The following is a 23434-nucleotide window of genomic DNA, read 5'->3' as shown; positions in this document are numbered from 1 at the left end:
CAGGACTAAACCAGGACTAAACTAAGACTAAACCAGGTCTAAACAATATGACACTAACAGTAGGTGAACATAATTTAAAGCAGCAGTGATCTCATATAAAAATCATTTCTCTATCAATAATATTTTTAATCTGGTTAAGGAAAGTCTGGACTTTTTATTGTCTTCAAGCAGATAAAACAAAACATCTCATGTTCAGATCCTCGTCTTTGTTTCTCTACAGTAAACAAAAGTCTATTCATGGAGACTTGGGCTCAACAGACAATTTGAAGAGAACAAACAAGATTTTCAGGATGTGATTGGTACATTATTCAGTTTTAAAAAAATGACAATATCAAGTAATCCAAAGTATTCAGGTTACATTACTCACTTTAAGTAATTTAATGGATTCAGTTACAAACTACATTTTGGGGTATGTAATCTGTAATCTGTAGAGGAATACATTTTAAAAGTCACCTTCCCAACACTGACTAATACTAATAATCATACATTTTATTGATTAGGCACCTTTCTGGACACTCAAGGTCACCACAAAAACATAAACAAGTTAAATACTATTAAAACATATAGTTAAAGTGGGACAGTATTTTAATTTAATTTAATTTAGTTTAGTTTAATCTAATTTAATGGAATTTAATTTAATTTAGTTTAGTTTAGTTTAATGTAATGTAATTTAATATAATTTAGTTTAATTTAGTTTAGTTTAATGTAATGGAATGGAATGGAATTAAATTTAGTTTAATGTAATGTAATGTAATTTAATTTAGTTTAGTGTAGTTTAATGTAATGTAATGTAATGGAACCGAATTGAATTGACCTCCATTAGCATCGGAAAAGTGCCATGTGTCCGTATTAAGTTCGTGGTTGTTGTTGGTCCTTGTGGCCTCCTCCCAGCAGGTGGCGCTCTTTAAAAAACCACGCGGCGCCTCCTGTTCCAGAAACAGCGGGAGCACGAGCAGAGCGCGCGCTCGCGGTGCACGCTTCGTTTTCGGCTCGTGGTTTGTTTGTCGTTAGTTTTGTTTTTGCGGGTTCAGTGAAACTCTCCGGACGAACAGAACCGCACATCGCCCCGTGAACCGCGTCCGCCCCGCGCCCGTCTCCGCGTCTCCGCTCCGGCCGCGCGGGTTTTATTTTTTTTAGTTTGCAGATTTTCCGGCCTGCGCGCTCCGTCCCGCCGCCGCCGCCGCCATGAGCTACGGCAGGCCTCCTCCCGACGTGGACGGCATGACTTCCCTGAAAGTGGACAACCTGACGTACCGCACGTCCCCGGAGACGCTGCGCCGGGTGTTCGAGAAGTACGGCCGCGTGGGGGACGTGTACATCCCGCGGGACCGCTACACGAAGGAGAGCCGCGGCTTCGCCTTCGTGCGCTTCCACGACAAACGCGACGCGGAGGACGCCATGGACGCGATGGACGGAGCGCTGCTGGACGGGCGGGAGCTCCGGGTGCAGATGGCCCGCTACGGCAGACCCCCGGACGCTTACTACGGGGGAGGAGGCGGCGGAGGCGGCGGGAGGAGAGGGGGCGCGCCGCGGAGGTCCGGAGGCTACGGGCGCAGGAGCCGCAGGTGAGGACCGAGGAGCCGCGGGTGAAACACTCACCGCGAGCCACGGTTTAACTTCCCCGGTCTTATCACAGCGATTCTGAAAGATAAAATATAAACTAGCTCACGTCTGCACTCTTATCTGAATATGCATGGTTACTAAAATATTTATTACTGTTTATTTTGTGTTTTGGTCGTTTTTAACCCTCAGGCTCAAATAAAATTTTAGTAACAGGAAAAAATCTGATATTTGGGGAAAATAATCATATGTGTAGTAATACACAATTCTGCCTTTTTTTTTTGAGAGACCTTCACATCCAGTGTGTCTGGGATGTTGCAGATTTGCAGCATTGGTCCGGTGTCGTAAATTAACACTGAAGACTGAAAATGATATGAACACTAACTTTATGTGTTTACCACTTTTCATAACAATGAAAACATAAATCACAGTGTAACAGCTTTACAGTGACAGAACAGCATCACTTTTTCATGTGGTTCTCCAAGAAACAATTTTTATCCTTTGTAAACAACAAAAGTACTCTGCACTTCTGGCCGTTTGTGTGTAGTCGTTCTTACACAGTCTGCATCATCCACGTTTATCAGCATGGATGGGAAAAAAGGCTCCTCAGTAAAAAAAAAGCTCATAAAATATGGATGTGGAGTAAGTAGGTAATTGGCATTTAGCTGTTGCAAATCTGCAACTAATGCCTGGAGAGGGTTAACCATCTTATTCTGTATTTTACTTCAACAAATAACAGTTTATTTCTCTCTTTACTGTTGGCAGGGATCAGATAAGTCAAAAATAGAGACACCTGGGACATTATTTGTATAAAACTGGGTCAGATTATTATTATTATTATATTTATTTCGGACAATAATACATAGAACATAAATTAAAAAAACAAAAAACTAAATAATTAATAAAAAGACAAAAACGTAAATACATAGATATAACACAAAAAGTAACTATTTCTATTCTATAATAACAGGAAAAATAAATGTTACGCAGAATTTTCCTTGTGTCCGAAAAAGGAGTGGGAGGAAGTAAATACTTATTTAACCCCACCCCTTTTTTCTACAGTCCCAAATTAACGAAGAACAAATACAGACTTCTCATTTCCTGTACATTATAAGCAATAATTGCACAGTACCTCCATTGCATTACAATCTAACAGACAACAACAAATATATGTATATTATGTACACAGATATAGTACACATCATATACACAGATATAATATATACATACCTACATACACATCACATACCCATGCATACCTATATATATATATACATATATACACCCAGATCAGTGGTTTTGTATAAATCTGGGCTCAAATCTGGGACTGTCCCGGGGAAATAGAGACTAATCAACAAATTTGGTCACATTAGATCAGTGCTTCTCAAATAGTGGGGCTCCGTCAAGGGGGGCGCGTTGGACCTCGGGGAACATGCTTTTTTATTTTTTTATTTAGATTTTTTTTACTGTCTTAAGGGCCGTTCACACCAAAGCGTCAAAAAAACGCCTTGACGTCTCTATTTGGAGCCTTTGCATTTGAGTTCAGACGCCCCGACGCGCGTCTTTGACGCCGTGGACGAACGGGACAAAATACTTGACGCGCGTCCGTTGCCCTGGAAACAAGAGCCCGGTCCCGGTCTTTTCCCGAAACAATGTCAGACCAGACTGAGAGAGTGTTTTTATGACATAAAACATCAACGGAGGAGATCGGGTCGACGACTGGGGCGTATATATGTTTATACTTCGCTGACACTGGATCAGTCCCGGTCTAGTCCTGGTCTAATACCGGTCTATTCCCGGTCTAGTCCTGGTCTAATCACGGTCTAGTCCCGGTCTAGTCCTGGTCTAATCACGGTCTGGTCCCGGTGGTCCCGGTCTAGTTTGTCTAATCACGGTCTAGTCCCGGTCTAAGTCTTGGTCTAGTCTCGGTCTAGTCTCGGTCTAGTCTCGGTCTAGTAGTCCTTGTTTAGTCCCGGTCTTGTCCTGGTTTGGTCCTGGTCCGGTCCTGGTGTAGTCCTCGCGATCGGCTCGGTGATTGTGGCGTATATATTTATTCTCCGTTCATGTTTGTGGTTCTCGTTCTGGTTCTGGGGTTTTTCTTCCTGATAACAACGTCGCTGCGTCACTGGATACTCGTCCCTGATTGGTTGACGCGGCGCGTCTGACGCGAAAAGTTCAGCATTTTCAACTTCTTGACGCTGACGCCTTGGACGCGCGTCTTGGCCGCTGACGCCAAAACGCTGAAGACGCGCCGCGCTGACGCCGAAAACGCGCCGCAAAAACGCAGGACGCTCTAGTCGCGCGTCCACATAGACTTTACATAGAAAGTGGACGCTTTGACGCTTTGGTCTGAACGGGCCTTTAGAATAAAGTGCAATTGCACTTCCACTACATTAGGGGGCAGAGCGCTCTCATTGGCAGAGTGTGCGCAGGGAGCATTCGCTCGGTGGTGTAGGAGTTTTGTTTGCACTGAGCATGCGTGCTTTGCACACAGCACAGAGTTTGAGTATGAAGTGTAGACACGAAGTGTAGCAGACCCTCAAGTGACACCATGAAAAATATTTAACAGGGATGAGAAGACAGACGGAGAGACGGAGATAAAGAGACAAACGAAAATCTCCCGAAAGCTAAGACGAGGAAATATGATGAAGCGTATGTAGCGCTTGGCTTCACTGTGACTACGGTGGGAGACGAGGAAAGACCGGTGTGCTTACTGTGTCTAAAAATGTTGGCAGCCGACAGCATGAAGCCCAATAAATCAAGGCGTCACTTAAATACATTACACCCCGATCACTCTGATAAGCCGCTTGAGTTTTTTCAGCGAAAACGTGCCGAATATTGCCGACAATCATCCCGCTTTGTGACTGCTACTTCAGTAAACCAGCGAGCCTTGTTGGCGTCATATAAGGTGGAGTGTTAAGCACAGGTTACTTATAACAATTTTATAGACAAATGATACTATCTATAGTCACGCGGGGGGGCGTGAGATGTTTTATTCGTCCTAGGGGTGGCATGACAGAAAATAATTGAGAAGCACTGCATTAGATAAACATTTAGTGCTGATTTGTCTCAGTTTTATACAAGAAATGACCCAGGTGTCTCTATTTTGAACCAATCTGATCCCTGCCAACAGTAAAGAGACACACAAACTGTCATTTGTTGAAGTAAAATACAGAAAAAGATGCTTAAAAACGACGAAGAAGAAAATGTGACTATACTGACACATGTTGGTCATGAATGGGACAAGTGCACAACAGTTTTCCTTAATTACTCACTTGTTTCACTATTTTTTTTATTACCAATCGCCAAAAACTGAGTGTGTCCCAGTTTTTGATTCTTTTTTGTTCTTTGATTCCTCTGAAAATAACTAAATAAGACCAGAATTTGTGCATAGTGTGACAAGATTTTCTAAAACAAAAACTAGGACACCATTGATTTGTTGGTGGTTTGTAATAATAAAATTGTGAATTAAGTTCATAATTAAGGAAAATTGTTCTGCACTTGTCTCATTCATGACCAACATGTGTCAGTATAGTTACATTTTCTTTGTGTTTTGGTCGTTTTTAACCATCTTTTTCTGTATTTTACTTAAACAAATGACAGTTTGTCTCTCTTTACTGTTGGCAGGGATCAGATTAGTCAAAAATGGAGACACCTGGGACATTTCTTGTATAAAACTGGGACAAATCAGCACTAAATGTTTATCTAATGTTGGCATGTCCAAACTATGGCCCGGGGGCCAAATGTGGCCCTCAGACAAATTTTTCTTGGCCCTCAGACTTCCAGGTGAATTGGCCCAAATTACCTTGCATCAATAAAAAAAAAATTTAACTGCAAGTTTTTTGAAAATCTACTTTGATAAAGCTAAATTTAATACTTAGTGTTTGGTTTTAAAGATCTTAGCATGAATAAGACTGATGGCTCATTCTAACGTGTTAAACATGCACATATTTCAATTATTCACTGTGTAGGCGAGTTTCAGCTGACGTCATTGTTATTAAATTGTTATTGCATGCTGGGAAATATTTTGGTGCGTAACCTCGCGTATTTATCCCTGATAATGGTAAATTCCTGCTGCATTATCGGACGCACAAATAGAAGCACGGAAGAAGGAAAATGTCTTTTTCGTATTCAGAGTGAAAAGAACCGCTAACGGCGAATTAAACGACTTTCAAACATCCGCAGAGCAAACGTAGAAGATCCTAACAAACCGTGGACTCCAACAAGTTCAACAACACATCGAGACTCTTGGAGGTTTTCATCTTTTCTGCTGTGAATGGCCCAGGAGTTTCCACCAAGTCATTGTGGATGTCGCCCAAGTGAATATTTGTCCAGGTAGTTGGAGATTCCGACCAGAAATTTGGTTTGGTCCAGACTCTGTCGAGGTTGAAAAGGGTGATTTGTCGTCCGTCGATGTTTATGACCAATTTCTGGTCAAATGTTCTTGGGTCCTCTGCCGTTAGAGTGGATAAATAACCGGGATCAATACCCTTTACGTGCTTTCTCGCTCCGTCCGTCATGTTGAATTAGTGTTTCTTGCCGCCGACCAAAATAATTTCCCAGCATGCAACGCGCGCTTTTGTCAACAATGAAACTCGCCTGTTGAGCTCCAGTCTACGGCCCTCGATCAGTCCTCTGCTTCCTCTGTATTTAGAGAAGTGGCCCTTGATGAAAAAAGGTTTGGACACCCCTGATCTAATCTGACCAAATTTGTTGATTAGTGCGTCCAGACGTCCCCATTTACCCGGGACAGTACCAGTTTTGAGTCCTGTCTCCCCTGTCCCTGCAGATTTATTAAAAAAACACTGATTTGTCCCAGTTTTATACAAGAAATGTTACAATTTTCTCTATTTTTTGGATCATTTGCAGCAAAACAAAAACAAAACATAAACCATGACAGGAAGAGTCCGAGCTGAAACAAAGACACAACAACTCCACTCACTGGACATATAGGACAACAAAATGTAAATTAAAACAAACAAAAACTCAATTCATCAACTCCAGAGCTCCGTATTTTCCAAAACACAACACCTTTATACTCTTTTTAAAAGGTTTCTGCAGTGTTGGACTGTTTAAAATCATCACTCCGATTGTGCCACAAACCAAAACACAATCACTTTCTTCCTAGTTCTTATCTTTTTTTTTTCCGTTTATGGTCGTACAGACTAATAATGACATTAACGGAGGCACAAGGGTCTAGATTTTTGCCCAGATTGATCCCAGCCAGCAGTAAAAAGTGATACAAAATGACGAGACATAATTGAAAACATGTTGGCTTTGTCCATGTAAATAACTAACTTTATAACTAGATTTTTTCCTCGTGCGATTTTTACATCTTTGGAGTGTCTGGATTCAGTTGTGTTTTAAATAAACTGACATTTGTTGAGGTAAAATACAGAAAAGCTGCTTAAAAACGACCGAAACACAAAGAGAATGTGACTTGACTGACACATGTTGGTCATGAATGGGCCGAGTGCAAAACAGTTTTCCTTAATTACGAACTCGATTCACAATTTTATTATCACAAACCACCACAAATCAACGGTGTCCTAGTTTTTGATTTTGAAAAGTTTGGCACTCTATGCACAAATTCTGGTGTTTTTTAGTTCTTTTCAGAGGAATCAAAGAACAAAAAAGAATTAAAAAAAACTGGGACACGTTCGGTTTGTGGTGTTTGGTAATAGTAAAATGATGATACAAGTGAGTAATTAAGGAAAACTGTTGTGCACTTGTCCCATTCATGACAAACACGTGAGTCACTATAGTCACATTTTCTTTGTGCTTTGGTTGTTTTTAAGCGCATTTTTTGTATTTTACCAAAACAAATGACAGTTTATGTCTCTCTTTAGTGTTGGCAGGGATCAAATTGGTCAAAAATAGGCTACGTTCAGACTGCACCTGAAGTGACCCAAATCCGATTTTTTTTTTTTTTTTTTTGGCCTCTATGTTCCTGTATCTGATCTTTTAATGACAGTCTGAACCACACAGATCCGATTTTTTTCAAATGTGACGCAGGACACTTGGATATGTGCTCCTGAAACTGATACATATCTGATCTTTAACATGTGACTTCAGTGTGAACGGCCAAAGTGCATTCATCCACCTACACGTTATCAACAAGACACAAACGTCACTATTCTGCGCTGAAGTAGGCGAAAATTGTTAATGAACTCTGTGTCACTGAAGTGAAGCACATCACCACTCACCACTCTTGGCTCCGTCTCCACATCCACACGTTCCTTTCAACGGACTGAACCACAAAACACCACGACCAAAAACCTCGTCCTTCTCCTTCTCAATCTCCTCCTTAAAACAAGTAAGTTGTTCATGTTCTGGCTCCGGTACGAGAGGAACTTTAAAATCTCCAGGTGCTCGATGCTGCGTCCATGTTTGGACAACTTCTGTAAACACAGAGACGCTCGCTGCGGTTGACGTCGTCGTGTCTCCAGTGTCACATGCGGGACACTTTCGGGCCGTTTAATGTTCACACTGGAGTCACATACAAGTCACATTTAACTGGAAATATGAACGACCTCGAAAAAACATCGGATTTCACAAAAAAATCGGAATTGAGCGTTAAGCCCTGCAGTCTGAACGTAGACTTAGAGACACCTGGGACATTTCTTGTATAAAACTGGGACATATTAATGGTTTTGTATAAATCTGGTCAAAAATCTAGACACTTTTGCCTCCGTTAACATTATTATTAGTTTGTACAACCATAAACGGAAAAAAAAAGATAAGAACTAGAAAGAAAGTGATTGTGTTTTGGTTTGTGGCACAATCGGAGTGATGATTTTAAACAGTCCAACACTGTAAAAACCTTTTAAAAAGAGTATAAAGGTGTTGTGTTTTGGAAAATACAGAGCTCTGGAGTTGATGAATCGTTTTTTTTTTTTTTTGTATTAATTTGCATTCACAACTCCACTCACTGGACATATAAGAGACAAAATGTAAACTTGTTCATGCGTTTGGTGTCTTTGTTTCAGCTCGGACTCTTCCTGTCATGGTTTATGTTTTGTTTTTGTTTTGTAATGCTGCAAATGATCCAAAAATAGACACTTGTAGCAGTTCTTGTATAAAACTGGGATAAAAAAAATGGTTTTGTATAAATCTGCAGGGACAGGGGACTCGAGGCTCAAAACTGGGACTGTCCCGGGTCGACAGGATCGTCTGGTCACACTAGAGTTTAGTCCGTTTTAGATCAGAGATTGTTCTTGCTTTGTGCGGTTTGGTCTAATCCAGACATGTCAAACAAATTTGGCCTGCGATTTAATTATATTTGGCCCGTGAGATCATATCAAACATGTATTAGAGCAGCCGCCGCACACAGATCGACTATAGAAACATTATTTATTTAAAACTGTTATTATTTTATATTGTGCTTGTTCTGGATTCAATGTTTAAGCGAAACTATTATTAAACATTTATTTTAATAAGAAAAGGTTTAAAGTTGCAGATCTTGAAAGAAGAGAAACCATGCAGATGATGTTGAAATTTTTCAATAAATATTTAGTTTGGCCCACGACTTAGTCCCAGTTTTTAATTTTGGCCTCTGTGACTTTAGATTAGATCAGGAGAGTCAAACTCAATCTGTTTTATACTTTGTTGAGCCTCATTCTCTACATTTCTGGTTTAGTCCTTTTTTATTCACAGGAGAATATGTGTGTGTTCATATATATATTTTTTTTTGCACAATTGTGAAACTCCGTTAAACTTTAGTGTGATGTTTCATGGGGATGGGGTAATATTTTAACTGCAAAGTAACATTCAGAAGTTCAGAGTATTTTACTGCAAAGAGTAAACTGCAGGTCTGTTTTTGCAAATGAACTCTTCCTGGTTGGTCTTGGTGTTAAGTTGTTGATTTGTTTTTATTTTGAGTTTGTGCCAAGAGAGAAACAATAATCATACATAAACACTGTAAACAACAAAGAAGCACATTTATCGAAAAAAAGGAGTGGGGAAGAAGAAAAAACTTAGATTAGATTTACAGGTGGGTTAATACAAGTTTAGTCCTGATGTAGGCAGGGATTTGGTTTTCGTCCTGGCACTGAGATTTTGAAGTGTCTTGCCCCGTGGCACAAGAGCAGGACCCTAACCCGTGTGACCCGTTGTGTTTCCGCAGCTCGTCTCGCAGTCCCAGACACCGGCGCCGCAGCAGGTCCAGATCCCGCTCTAGATCCCGCTCCAGATCCCGCTCCAGGTCTTACTCTCGCTCGCGCTCCCGGTCGCCCCGGAACAAGACCAAGTCCAAGGCCTCGTCTCGCTCCAGGAGCCGCTCCAGATCCAGGTACCCAGTCCAGACCCAGTCCTAGACCAGACTCTTCTGATAACGAGAAAACACAAACAAAAGGACAGTTATGGATGTAACTGCAGTTCTATGAATCCCTGATCTCGGGCTCGTGGAGAGTCCGACTTTATTCCTTCTCTGATTTGGTTGATTTATGATTTCTGCGGCTTAAACGCACAATAACAAATAGAGGTGTGCAAAAATATTGAAATATCGATGTATCGTTTAATGTGCAGATACAGTATCGATATTGTGGGTTGTTGTATCAGTATATCGCTAAGAGTATTTTTAGTAGGGCTGGGTATCATTAAAAAGTTGTCGATACATAGGCCATGATACGATACATATCTCGATTACAGTAAGATTTCGAATCGATACTATGTATTTCAAACCGATTCGATATAGTTCAATAAAAAATAATGGCTAATTCATGGCTGTGATACTAAGTCTTTGTTAAACCACTTTTTGTGCAAAGTCCGTATGAAACACAAACATTTTAATCCTCATAACAGTGAAAATGTCAAATGTGTCGCTTAAACAAGCAACAAAACTAGCTCTGCAACAAAATAATTTAATAAAACAGACCAAAAAAATATCCTTGGCGATATATCGATACAGCAGCCCATGATATCGATTCTGTATCATCACATTAAACGATACGATGCATCGATATTTAGCTATTTTTGCACACCCCTAATTTTTAGTATGTTTTACTAAATTATTTTGTTACAGCTGTAGTTTTGTTGTTTAGAGGAAGCATGTCCAAACTACGGCCCGTGGGCCTAATGCGGCCCTCAGACTCAGGCTTCCAGTTGAATTGGCACAAATGACCTTGCATCAATTAAAAATAAACTTAAAACTGAAGTTTTTTGAAAATCTACCTGGATAAAGCTAATATTGAATATTTCGTGTGTGGTTTTAAAGATCTTGGCGTGAATAAAGTCTGATGGATCATTCTAACGTGTTAAACATGAACATATTTCAATTATTCACTGTATTCTGCACCAGTCTACGGCCCTCGATCGACCCTCTGCTTTATCTGTGTTTTAAATATGTGGCCCTTGATGAAAAAATGTTTGGACATCTCGTTTACGTGACACATTTGACATTTTGACAGTTTTGAGGATTAAAGTTGATGTTTTTCATATGAACTTGGCACAATAGAAGGTTTAAGAAAGACTTTTAGCATCACAGCCATGATTTAGTCTTTTTTATTAAACCGTATCGATTCGTTTTTAAATATATCGTACTGAATCGAAAGCTCACTGTATTGAGGTATGTATCGTATCGGCAACTGCTTAATGATGATGCCCAGTCCTAATAACAAAGCGTATTACTCAGAAGTACAAGTAGACACCATCGTATTTTCCACACTATAGGACGCGCTCATAAGCCTCCAGCTCCATCAAAAAAACGACACAATCCAGAGAGCCCCATACATGAATCCACTCGGGAGTCCCAGCACAAAGTCGCACGCAAACACGCACGGAGCAGACGGCGACCGCACAGCGAAACACACCCACAGACACACTCATCACTCCACGCCGACGAGGAACGGAACGGAGGAACGAACCGAAAAAGAGAGCGCAATGTGCCGCTTCTAGACACGACGGAACAACCGAGTCACTGCGAACACGCGGACAATCTGTTGGTCCCAGACACACCCTCCCTACACGCCACAACTGAACAAAGCCCAGAGTCACCGTGAACGAACAAACAAACAAAACCACTCACCCATCACACTGTTGTTTCCTTTAAAGCCCCACGCGGTTTATTTGTGAAAAAAAGTTTAAAAGTAGACCATTTTTATAATCCAGAGTGTCCTACAGTGCGGAAAATACGGTACAGTTTTAAAAATTTCCTTTTCCGTTTGACTTTTAATTTCACAGTGAGCACAGTTTTAGAAGTGTTGCCCTCTACTCTTTAGTAAGACGGTATCATTCGGAAGTTGCCGATACGATACACACCTCGAAACGGTGAGCTTTCGATACGATTCAATAAGAAAATGTTGGCCGTGATACTGAAAGTCTTTGTTAAACCACCACTTGTGCAAAGTTGAAGTGAAACACAAACATCCTCAAAAACTGTGAAAATGTCAAATGTGTCGCATAAACGAGTTTCCTTCCCCTGAACAAACGACAAAACTGTAGCTGGAACTAAATAATGGAGTAAAATAAACCAAAAAATACTCGTTATCGATACTGTATCATCACATTAAACTCTATGTATGACTATATTTGTATTTCAGTATTTTTGGACACACTCCTACTCCTTAGTGTTGTGCAGAAAGATTCCCAATAAAATAATTTGTTGACTTATACCAATTTGACTTTTAGTTTGTAGAATACGTTTGATCGATTCGTTCACTTAACGACAAGCGTCATACAGCCTGAAGATCATTAACAGTTTAACATTTGTATTTGTTTATTGATTTTCTTAGATCCAGATCGAAGTCCCGGTCTAAATCCCGGTCTAAATCCCGGTCCAGGAGCCGCACGCCCTCCTCCAAACGCGGGTCCCGATCCAAGTCCAAGAGTCCGGAGAAAACCACGGCCGAGAACGGATCTGCAGAGTCTCCTTAGTCTCCAGACGGGTGAGTGGGACGGCAGCCGGGAAACAACGCAAATACTCAACCCGATCATTTCTGTTTTATTTATACATGTACCGTATTTTTTGGACTATAACTCGCACTTTTTTTATGGTTTGGGTGTTTCCTGCGACTTAAATATTAAAATTTTCAGACTGACAGCGGTGAGAAGCTCTAGTCTTGTGTGTGAGTATCTGCTGCTCCTGTTCCTCCTGTACCACTGTCACTTCGCTCCCTACTGCGCAAGTCTCCTGTAGAAAAAGCCGCTGTCTCGCTGCAAATTGTGAAATCTGCAGCAGAAAACGGTAATCGAGCAGCAGAAAGAAAGTTTGGAGTGAGAGAGAAACTTGTGAGGGACTTGTGGAAGGCGAGGATGGAGAACACAGCTTCACGGGAACCAGGAGGATGCACCAGGAAACTTTCCTGAAGTCACTGGATGGATGGATGGACAAAGCCTGGAGTTCAGTGACACTGAAACCATCCTGTCGGGATTAGGGATTGGCATTCGATGAAATTTTCTTAATCGATCGTCAGAAGAATTAACGATCGATTATCGAGTAATCATTAACTTTTTTATATTAAAATGATCATCATTATTATTACTATCTGCACTAATCTGCATAAATAAATTCAACTTTACGACATATAAACATAACGACTCTAGAGCCACATCAGCTGTTTGACATTATAATGTGTTTAATTCAGTTTTGTTCAAATCTCACAGAAACAAAACTTAAAACCACATCACTAATTTACATAAACTAAGTGAAGATAAAACTCCAGCTCTTGTGTCGCTGATGTGGTTCAACTTGTGTCAGATTAAAAGACATGACTCAGGTGAATACAGGTCAGTGTGACCAGATTTGTGTTTGTCAAAACCAGGACAGCGTACGGGGGGAGGGGGCGGGGACTCGTCATCCACATTGAGCGACTCTCACCTGGAAAAACTTTTTCCCACTGGACACAGAAACATATGTGCTGCTTTATCCACTGTGCACATGGACTCACACTTGTCCCAACGCAACGGAAAGTGTGGAATTTCTTCTACAAATCCTGGTTAAATCCACATTTGTGCTTCGGTTCGTTACAGACTGACCCACTGTTTGTGTCTCGCTCCTTCTGATGCAGAGACACATGTACACACCTGTTTGGTCACGACACACACAACAACCTACATTCGGTTTGTCGATTAAAATGAACGTAATCAATGAAATTCTTAATGATCAATTATCGATTAATCGACTAATCATGCCCATCCCTAGTCGGGATTCAGAAAGTCCTGAATAATTCTAACTGGAACTGATGACGACAGCGACACAGAAGAGGAAGCGGCGCTTTGTTTACCTCCGGATTTCCTGCAGAAGTGACACCGAGGATGAAGAATTGAATGGATTTAGTGATTTGGAGTGAGATGGGAGAGTTTGTTTAACTTGTTCTGTTTCATTGTTTATGCTATAGTTTATCTGAAGAACTGTTCATATGTGACGTTAACAGTCTGTTGTTCTCTCTTCTATTGTTTTTACTAGAACTTGATTTTAAGATGAAATGTCGGTTCCTGGTGTCTGATTTTACAAAATACATTTCCCTAAAAAGTGTCACTTATAGCTCGGTGCGACTTATAGTCTGAAAAACACGGTATGAGAAGTTAAGCCGTGCTATTTTAGAAAAAGATTTAATTAAATGTTTTCCTTACTAGTGTTGATCACATTGTAAACAGCTCCAGGAACATTCACATTTGAAACTGAAACCTAAACTGTTGATACAAGAAGCTCCTACATTTCTGAGAATTTTGTTTGTTGTAAGGTCCAAACTTTTGTGAAGCCAGAGTTGACCCTTTGTGCACCTTGTTCCACCTTTAAAATGCCTCAAAAATAAAAGAATCCACAGAGAACGATCCAAGTGCAGTTAAAAAACTCTTTACTGAGGATTCACATGATTGAGACGTATAAATACAAACAAAAAAGGGGAACTTTTAAAGCACAGGTGACAGGAGCTCAAAAAACTGTTTGGCTCCACTCCACCTTCCCATGATGCACCTGCTCACGTCTTAAATAAGGAACCATAGACACAAAATAATACAAACATTACTTAAGTAAACTTATGATTAACATTAGCAATAATTAATTGAAAGAAAAATTTAAATAGATCAAATAATTTTGGTTACAAATCAACAAATGATCATGTTAATCATAAAGAATTACCAAAATACCCCAAATTATGCATTTTAAGTAAATATTAAATCAAACAAAATAAGAATAATAATCTCAGTAATGAAACAACTACAAAAGTGAGTTTAGGCTCCCACATTTGTAGACGTCTAAACTACAGGTACAACAAGGAGTTTTATCAAAGGCAGAGGAAACAATCGGTCTAAATATCTGCAGCCTTTGTGATCTGATAATTTCGCTAACTTAATTTTTTGCTGTGTAACAAGTCGAGCCAACTCCCGACGAGTCACTGAAAAACAACCGGACAGACCCGTTCTGTCTGTGAAAGTGAATGTATTAAAACACGGCTGCTGTAGTGACTCAGACCTTTGACATGATTATCAGAACTCTACAGCTGCTGTGCCGGAACGCGGCTGCTCAAGTCCTGACTAGAACCGGGAAATACACGCGTCCTGGGCCCAGGTCTCTGGCTCCTGTGGCTCAGAGGAAAAACTTTAAAGCAGCTCTGTTGTGTACAAGTCTCTCCACGTCCTAGCACCAAAGTACATCTCTGACGTGTTAGTGAAGCGTATGCGTAATGTCTGAAAGGTTTTTATTCTGTGCTCTGATTTGACAATGCTTATTTTGGGTGTTTCCTGTGACTTGTATATTAAAATAGTCGCACTGACAGCCTCCAGAGGGCGCTCTAGACTCTTGTTCCTCCTGTACCACTGTCACTTCGCCCTCTAAGCGCATGTCTCCAGCAGAAAGAGCCGCTGTCCTGCTGCAAGTTGTGAAGTAGGCACGCTCTTAAGCCTCCAAGCCGGATCAAAAAACGACTGCATGCTTCACAATCCAGAGCGCCCCATACGTGAATCCACTCGGGCGTCCCAGTACAACTTCAGTAAACTACAAAGTTACACACACCGAGCAGACAGCGACCGCACAGCGAAACACACCCACAGACACACTCATCACTCCACGCCGACCAGGAACGGAACGGAGGAACGAACCGAAAAAGCCACGAGCGCAGTGTGCCGCTTCTAGACACGACTGAACAACTGAGTCACTGCGAACACGCCGACAATCCGTTGGTCCCAGACACACCCTCCCTACACGCCACAACTGAACAAAGCCCAGAGTCACCGTGAACGAACAAACAAACAAAACCACTCACCCATCACACTGTTGTGTTTCCTTTAAAGTCCCACGCGGTTTATTTGTGAAAAAAGTTCAAAAATAGACCATTTAATGACAGTGCGTCTTATAATCCAGAGTGAACTACAGTGCGAAAAATACGGTATTCAGTCGAAAACAGTGATCGAGCAGCAGAAAGAAAGTTTGGAGTGAGAACACAGCTTCACGGTATCCGGGAGGACGCGCCATGAAACTCTCCTGAAGTCACTGGACGGATGGACAAAGCCTGGACTTCAGTGACACCGAAACCATCCTGTCGGGATTCAGAAAGACCCGAATAATTCTAACTGGAACTGATGCTGAGCAGAGTTGTTCAGAAGTGACACCGAGGATGAAGAATTGAATGGATTTAGTGATTTTGGAGTGAGATCGTGAGTTTGTTAAACTTGTTCTGTTCTGTTGTTTATAGTTTATCTGAAGAACTGTTCATATGTGACGTTAACAGTCTGTTGTTCTCCTATTGTTTTTGCTACAACTTGACTTTACACAGGAAATTTCTCTCCCTGGTCTCTGATTTTATAAAATATATTTCCCCCAAAAAGTGCAACTTATACTCCAGACTTATGTTTTTTTTTCTTTTTTTCTTACTAATTTTTTGGGTGTGTGACTTATACTTTGGTGCGACTTATAGTCCAAAAAAACACAGTATTTGTTTTTATTTGTGTGTGTTGTGATTTTAAAGCATCCTCCTCGTTCTGTAAAGCATTTTGAATTATTTACAGATTGTGCTGTACAATTAAACTTGCCCTGGCTACCACAGGACCAGAGCTACGACTCCATATTGACTCCGGTTCTCTCGTTTCAGATGCAGAGACGGACGTCCAGGCTGAAGCCGCTCGAGCCACAGAGCCACAGAGCCCCCCATGTGTCTAAGGTTATTATGGTCTTCCACCTTCAGTTTGCTCCATTAGTCTGTCAAAGGCATGTCTCCCGCTTTGGCTTTTATTTTTGAAAACGCCCCATACTCCACAGTTCTACCGCCCAGTGCAACTTTACCCATTGGACTAATACGGTTTAGGTTCAGAGTGTGTGCAGAAGATCACCTTTTACCTTTTTTAAACTGTCACACATTGTAGATCTGAATGTAGAGAACATGAAGATCAAATCAGAACGTTGGGGCCAGTGTTTTTCCTTCTAAATGCAGATGTTTGTTGATGTTGCCTTTAGTCATTTCATTTGATTAAGTCTTTCTTTTTTTAATGGTTGGGAGCGGGATTATAATAAAGTTATAAACAAAAGAGAAATAAACTGTTTCAGCAAAAGCCCGTGTGAACAATACTTTCCAAAAACGTATGTATTTACGAATGAGAACATTGTCATAATAAAGGCCCGAAATATAAAATTGAAGAACTGTTTTCCGTTTTAAGTCATGTTTTTTTTTTTTTTTTTACATATTTTGGTTTATTATACCTTTTAAAACATGTAATTCTGTGAACACAATGTAAATAGGGCTTTTCTTTAGTTTCTTCTGACTTTGTACGTTTGTTTTTAACGGGTTCTAATCCTGCTTGTGTTTGTTTGTGCACTAGGCGCAGTTTGTAGCAGTTTGTTGCTGGTTAGCTGTGTGCCATTTGCTGCTGTGACTGCCTCCGGCTCGGGCCTAAACTTTCACTTTTGTACAATAAAAAAAACAAAAAAAAACAACTCCAAATCTGGTGTCGTAGGTAGACGAGGAACTCTCTTGAATAAACTTGCCGTTTTGTCTAACAATCTCACTGTTTTGATTTTGCTTTGCTCATTTATGTCAAGGTAAAGGTAAGGTAAAATCTGCCCGGCATCAAATAAATATAAGAAAGTCCTTTGAGAGAAATAAAGCATGTCTAAGATTATTTTTAAATAAAGAGGCTGCGATTGGGTAGATAAACGAGGCAAATGCCCAGAGCCCCAAAGGACATGGCCTCAACGAAAAGAACAACACAAGTCACATTTGCTATTAAAAGCAATATTTCCTCTTGACCCTTGTGCGCCCATTTAGAAAAATCACACCTGTACACCGGAAAAGAATACCACAATATACCACAATGTTGTTTTTTTATATCATTGTCATAATTTACTTCTGTCCTAATCATACATACCAAATTTTATATCACATTTTGAAATTTTAACCCCTTAAAATGCCATTTTTTACAGCAAAAGTATTAAATTATGTGTATGAAATTTATTATTTTTTTTATATCTTTCATTAAATAATTTTAGTTTGTGTTGGGATTATCAGAAGCTGGGGGCTCCTCGAGAACACACCCAGATCATTTTAACCTAAAATATCTATGTCTCTGTCCTTCAGTCTGGACTCATATTTACAAATGTCTTTATATTGATATAACCTTGTAATGGAAGATACACAGTAAAAAAAAAAAATCAAAACATTCAAAAAGACACTAAAACGAGGAAATTAAAGGGTTTTCAACACCAAAAAAAGAAAAAATCAGACAATAGGTCAGTCAATAAGTCAATGGGACAAAAATGTACCTAAGGACCACGGGTGTGAATATTTTCATTATAGACCGTTCAATTAATGTGATCTTGGAAAAAAAACAAAACAAAGAAATTATGAATATGTCACAAAAATACACAAACTGGACAATTTTGGTGCTATTTTGTGCAATATAGCAAAAGTTATGGAAAAAAAGAAAAGTTGAGATGTTCAAAAATGTACTTCGGGGTGCAGGAGGGTTAAATATGAATAATCAAAGTACAAAATAAGCTTTTTTAAAACTATCAAAAATGAAAAATGTCCTTCCCTGATAGTGTCAAGAGATGTGTACGATTTTGTTCAAGGATACGAACACAAACACTCTACAGGATTCAAAACTATGGCCATTGCGTTTGTTTACCATACAATAGGTCACAATTCCACCTTTGACTGACAAATTGGCCTAAAATAAACCTGTTTAATTTGTGATTTTAGTGAGGCTTTCATTAAGGATCATAAATTAATCCTGTTATTTGCCGATGTGATTGAATATTAGTCATATTACAGATCTTATGTCACTCTATGGCGCATGGGGATCCCGGTTCTTTCTTTAAATTACGGGATAATAAGCAGTGTTGGGGAGTAACAGATTAAATGTACCGGAGTTACGTAATCAGAGTACAAATTATGAGTAACTGTATTCAGTTACAGTTACTGTTTCAGTGAGTGGTAATTGGATTACAGTTACTTTGTTAAAATAAATGGATTACACAGAGGGATTTTCCTGTTTGCACATTTTGGGCTATATCCCTTTTTTTTTTTTCTTCTTTTTTTTTTTTTGGTAACCCACTCATTGCCGGACACTAAATCAGGTCTAAAATCAGGTCTAAAACAAGGTCTAAAACCAGGTCTAAACCAGGACTAAAACCACGTCTAAACCAGAACTAAACCAGGTCCAAACCGGGTCCAAACCAGGTCTAAAACCAGGTCTAAGACAGATCTAAACCATGACTAACCAAGACTAAACCACATCTAAACCAAGACTAAACCAGGACTAAACCAGGTCTAAACCAGGACTAAACCAGGATTTAACAGGACTAAATCCTGCTGTGTGGACGTGTTTCTTCTTCTTCTATCAATACTATTTTTAATTTATTTCAGTAAAGTCTGGGCTTTTTATTTTCTTTTATCAGACAAAACTTCTTATGTGAAGATTTCCTCGTCTTTGTTTCTTTACAGCAAATCAAGTAATCCAAAGTATTCAGATTACATTACTCACTTTAAGTAACTTAATGGATTCCGTTACAAACTATATTTTGGGGTATGTAATCTGTAATCTGTAGGGGATTACATTTTAAAAGTCACCTTCCCAACACTGATAATAAGGTTAAATTTATTGATTATGTAGATTATTTTTCAATGTTTACATTTTTCACTCCCGGTAATTTTCCGGTTTCGACAATGACGTCAGCTTTCCGGAAAACGGGCGTGGTCTCCGGCGGCGTCCCCCTCCCCTCCCTTGCGTGCGTCAGGGCGTGATGGCGTCACGGTGGGCGGGGTATAAAAAGTTGTTTTCGCCGCTTACGGAGGATCTGTTTGAACGTGAAGAGCAAAAGAGGAGGCCATTTTGAGAGCGCCCTGAACCCGAGCAGTCCCCCGCAACAGCCCCGAGCCGCCGAGCCACTACACGAGCAGCCACTGTCGCCAAGAACCGACGGAAACCAGGACAACCAAGTTATTATCCGGGAGGAAATCGACTCTTATCGTATGTCCGCTATCCAGAACCTCAAAACTTTTGGTGAGTGTCCGCCGATCACACGGAACATCCGCGGCGGTGGGGGGAGGGTGAGCGGGGAGGACTAGCCGTTTAGCTTTAGCGTTTTGTTGGAGTTTCTTCTCGTTTAACCTCGTTTACGTTCAGATTTTATTACCTGTATCTTCATCACGTACGATTAACCGTGTTTATTTCCTCGCGTTGCGGTCGGGGATTAGTTTTCTGGCCTGTTGCCGCCGTCTTTGCCGAGCGGTTGGCCTGTGTGCGGCCTCCGCGCCTGAGGCCTGCTCGGGCGGCTGTTTTTCACATCCTGACAAACTCCAAAAACCCTCCACATCACGAACAAAGCCGGAGTATAACAAAAGACAGCTGTGTTTAGGTTTATATTTCGCTGTAAACCGGTCGTTACTGGTGTCGGGTGTTTGGTCAGAGCGGAGTTGGTTTGGGAAAGTGCGCTGTTTTGGGCCGCCGTGAGCCGCCGCTAAGCGCTTTAGCCCCGGTCTGACTCTGCGCAGCGGCTGAAATATGAGCCTCCGGAGACCTGCCAGCCCCGGCCACGGAGCCAGCGCACACACACACACACACTCTTATTTATTCCGTTTGGTTTATATTTGTCACGGCTCCACGTTCCCTGTGTTCCAGATGGACAATACTGGCAGCCCCGTCTCCAGAGTTTGTCCTTTGTCACTCCGTGTCTAAATACTCTCGGATCTTGTTGGGTCTATAAACGATGATATGTCGTAACAATCCCGCTATTCCTCTCCACAGACCCCTTTGATGATGCAACTAAGGGTGATGACAGCCTCCCGGCCGGCACTGAAGACTGCATCCACATAAGAATCCAACAACGAAACGGCAGAAAGACCCTGACCACAGTGCAGGGCATCTCCGAGCACTATGACAAGAAGAGGATAATGAAGCATTTCAAAAAGGTGAGCGACGGGCTGGTCCACGGTCTTGTTTTTGTTTCGTTTTGTTTGTGATCTTTTGTTGCGCTGACTCCGCTGCTTGACGTCACCGCTCTAACCTTTTTCTTACAGCTCTTTGCTTGCAACGGGACTGTGATTGAGCACCCAGAGTATGGTGAGGTGATTCAGCTACAGGGTGACCAGCGCAGGCATATTTCCCAATTCCTTTTAGATGTAAGTAACGCAAACACGTACCGAACTGTGGGTGTCGTGTATGGATTGCTTGTTTACCCGTTTGTTTTGTTTTGCAGACTGGCCTGGCCAAGAAGGAGCAGGTCAAAATCCACGGCTTTTAAGAGCTGCCCCCCCTCCCCAATATTTCTGTCCTGAAGGCCATTTGCAGCCCCTCCCCCCCCCACCTCCTCGTCATCTTATGTGTTCTTCTTCTGCCCATCCCCCGTTTCCTAACCTTCCTTTGCCCCTTTTTACCATCAGCTCCCACTCCCAGCACGGAAATTACCTCCTACAAACATGAGACTCTGTAACACCTCAACCCCCCTCTGCCACCGGGGGGCGCACTCACAAGAAGAAATCAGGGACGACCGATGATGCCCCTTCTTGCACGCTTCCTTTTTAACTCTTGTTCCCTGAGTTCATTTTCCTTTTATTTCTTTTAAGGTCCCGTGCCATGAAACGGCGCAATTTCGTGTAACTTTTGTTTTGTATTTGAAGGTGGTTCAATAAAAGCGATGAGTCTCCACGTGTCTGTGTCGGTGTCTGAAGTTGGTTCCAGTTCAGTTTTAAATGTTGTAAACCCCCTCTAAAAAAAAAAAAAAAAAAAAGTAATTACACCTGTTTACACGCTAGAGTGGCATGTTTGGCACGTGAACTTGGCACGTGATTCAGAATTATTTGACCTTTGTTTCCGCTTGTTTTGCAGTGCAGACAGACAATCTTGGTATGGAACGCGTCCAGATTACCTCATCTATCCAAGTGTTTTGAGAGTGACGTAAGATTTGAGACGACGGGGCGTACAGATTTGCAATTTAAAATGGAATACGATCTTTTCAACGTCGTTAAGTCCTCAAAATGGTGCTTGTAGCAGATACTGAAACCCATTATGTCTAAAGATTTGTTGCTGATGATTGTGCCAGCCAGGTGTACTATAAAGTTTATGACTGTAGATTTAAGATTATTTTTGTTTATTTGAAAACTACACTTTTTATGATTTCAGACTTGAGCCTAGAGAGGATATTCAACTTTAATATTTGAGGGCTACATACAAGAGTGGTGTGTATGGGTGTATTATAATAAATTAAATAATAAATAAATTCAAATTACTTACCCTAGATCCAAAAAAAAAAACATGCACCAGGTGGAAATTAGCTCTGGTGCTACAACCTGGCACAATGCATCTCTCCTGTAAAGTTTAATGTAAATAGTGCACCGTGCCTGTCTCATAAATAAACTAAATAAAATAAATGTTACTGCAGTTTGATTGCACTTTTTTGAGTTAACAAAAGCGGATTCTGGTTAAAATTGATTACATTTAGCGTTAAACTTTAATTTATACAGAATATTGTTCAAAAATGGTGCTAAAAATACGTATTTATTATTTAATTTATTATAATACACCCATACACACCACTAAAAAACATGCACCAGGTGGAAATTAGCTCTGGTGCTACAACCTGGCACAATGCACCATCCCTGTCTCATAAATAAACAAAAAATAAATAAAATTAAATGTTACTGTAGTTTGTTTAATTGCACTTTTTTGAGTAAACAAAAGCAGATTCTGGTTTAAATTGATCACATTTAGCTTTAAACTTTAATTTATACAGAATATTGTTCAAAAATGGTGCTAAAAATACGTATTTATTATTTAATTTATTATAATACACCCATACACACCACTAAAAAACATGCACCAGGTGGAAATTAGCTCTGGTGCTACAACCTGGCACAATGCACCATCCCTGTCTCATGAATAAACAAAAAATAAATAAAATTAAATGTTACTGTAGTTTGTTTAATTGCACTTTTTTGAGTAAACAAAAGCAGATTCTGGTTTAAATTGATCACATTTAGCTTTAAACTTTAATTTATACAGAATATTGTTCAAAAATTACGCTAAAAATACATGTACTTTTAATTTAATACGTTTTTTATCCATGTTATTGCACTTTTACTTGAGTACAAATTTGCAGTACTACGTCACGGCTTTTCCAATTGTAAATTTTGGGGGAATTTTGCTGTTTTAAGTAGATTTTTAAATGTATGTACATTAACGGTACCTTTAATGGATTTAAAATATTCAAAACAAAAACATAATTAAAATCCACGGTGAGCGTTTTTCAACCTCCTTGCGGGCTTCCGTCCACAGGCTCCATGGCAACGCACGCAGCGCCGAGGCTAATGCTAAATGCTAACGTTTTGAGCTTCTCCCGACAATAAAAACAGTTTTTACTCATTTTTAACTCAAACAAAGAGGCACGTTAATAATAAATAAAGCCCACATCACGTTTCATATTGTGTTTCTTACCACCGTAAAGCGG

The 23434-nt window shown here is 40.4% G+C and overlaps 3 protein-coding genes across 5 annotated transcripts in view; all 3 read left to right on the top strand.

The window, feature by feature from the left end:
• Positions 1 to 927: 927 nt before the first annotated feature.
• Positions 928 to 17491, top strand: srsf2b (serine and arginine rich splicing factor 2b). 2 transcript variants are annotated; one of them, XR_002318901.2, is made up of 5 exons: positions 928 to 1565; positions 9686 to 9850; positions 12291 to 12443; positions 16587 to 16655; positions 17311 to 17491. XR_002318901.2 is itself a non-coding variant. In XM_020929458.2 (4 exons), the coding sequence occupies exons 1-3, from the start codon at positions 1186 to 1188 to the stop codon at positions 12430 to 12432; spliced, it is 687 nt and encodes a 228-aa protein (XP_020785117.2). In that variant the 5' UTR covers positions 928 to 1185; the 3' UTR covers positions 12433 to 12443; positions 16587 to 17491. The 2 variants fall into 2 exon arrangements, 1 of the variants encoding a protein (XP_020785117.2); XM_020929458.2 differs by having other exon boundaries at positions 16587 to 17491.
• A 2286-nt stretch (positions 17492 to 19777) lies between these two features.
• On the top strand, positions 19778 to 21636 carry LOC110164427 (eukaryotic translation initiation factor 1b-like). Its single transcript, XM_020929462.2, has 4 exons — positions 19778 to 19992; positions 20737 to 20900; positions 21009 to 21110; positions 21188 to 21636. Exons 1-4 carry the CDS (start codon positions 19962 to 19964, stop codon positions 21230 to 21232), a joined length of 342 nt encoding a protein of 113 aa, XP_020785121.1. The 5' UTR covers positions 19778 to 19961; the 3' UTR covers positions 21233 to 21636.
• Positions 21637 to 23167: 1531 nt separating this feature from the next.
• Positions 23168 to 23434, top strand: part of si:ch211-198p11.6 (uncharacterized) — a 17886-nt gene continuing 17619 nt past the window's right edge. For both annotated transcript variants that reach the window (XM_055152519.1, XM_055152522.1), the window contains exon 1: positions 23168 to 23434. This exon is cut by the window's right edge and continues 4 nt beyond it. The gene's annotated coding sequence lies outside the window, so the exon portion shown is untranslated.

This window comes from Boleophthalmus pectinirostris, unplaced genomic scaffold (assembly GCF_026225935.1).
Source record: "Boleophthalmus pectinirostris isolate CB_2022bp ecotype Guang Dong unplaced genomic scaffold, ASM2622593v1 HiC_scaffold_17, whole genome shotgun sequence".
Lineage (NCBI taxonomy): Eukaryota > Metazoa > Chordata > Actinopteri > Gobiiformes > Gobiidae > Boleophthalmus > Boleophthalmus pectinirostris.
The sequence above is the reverse complement of the archived record's forward strand: the minus strand, read 5'-3'. Positions and strand labels throughout refer to the sequence as shown.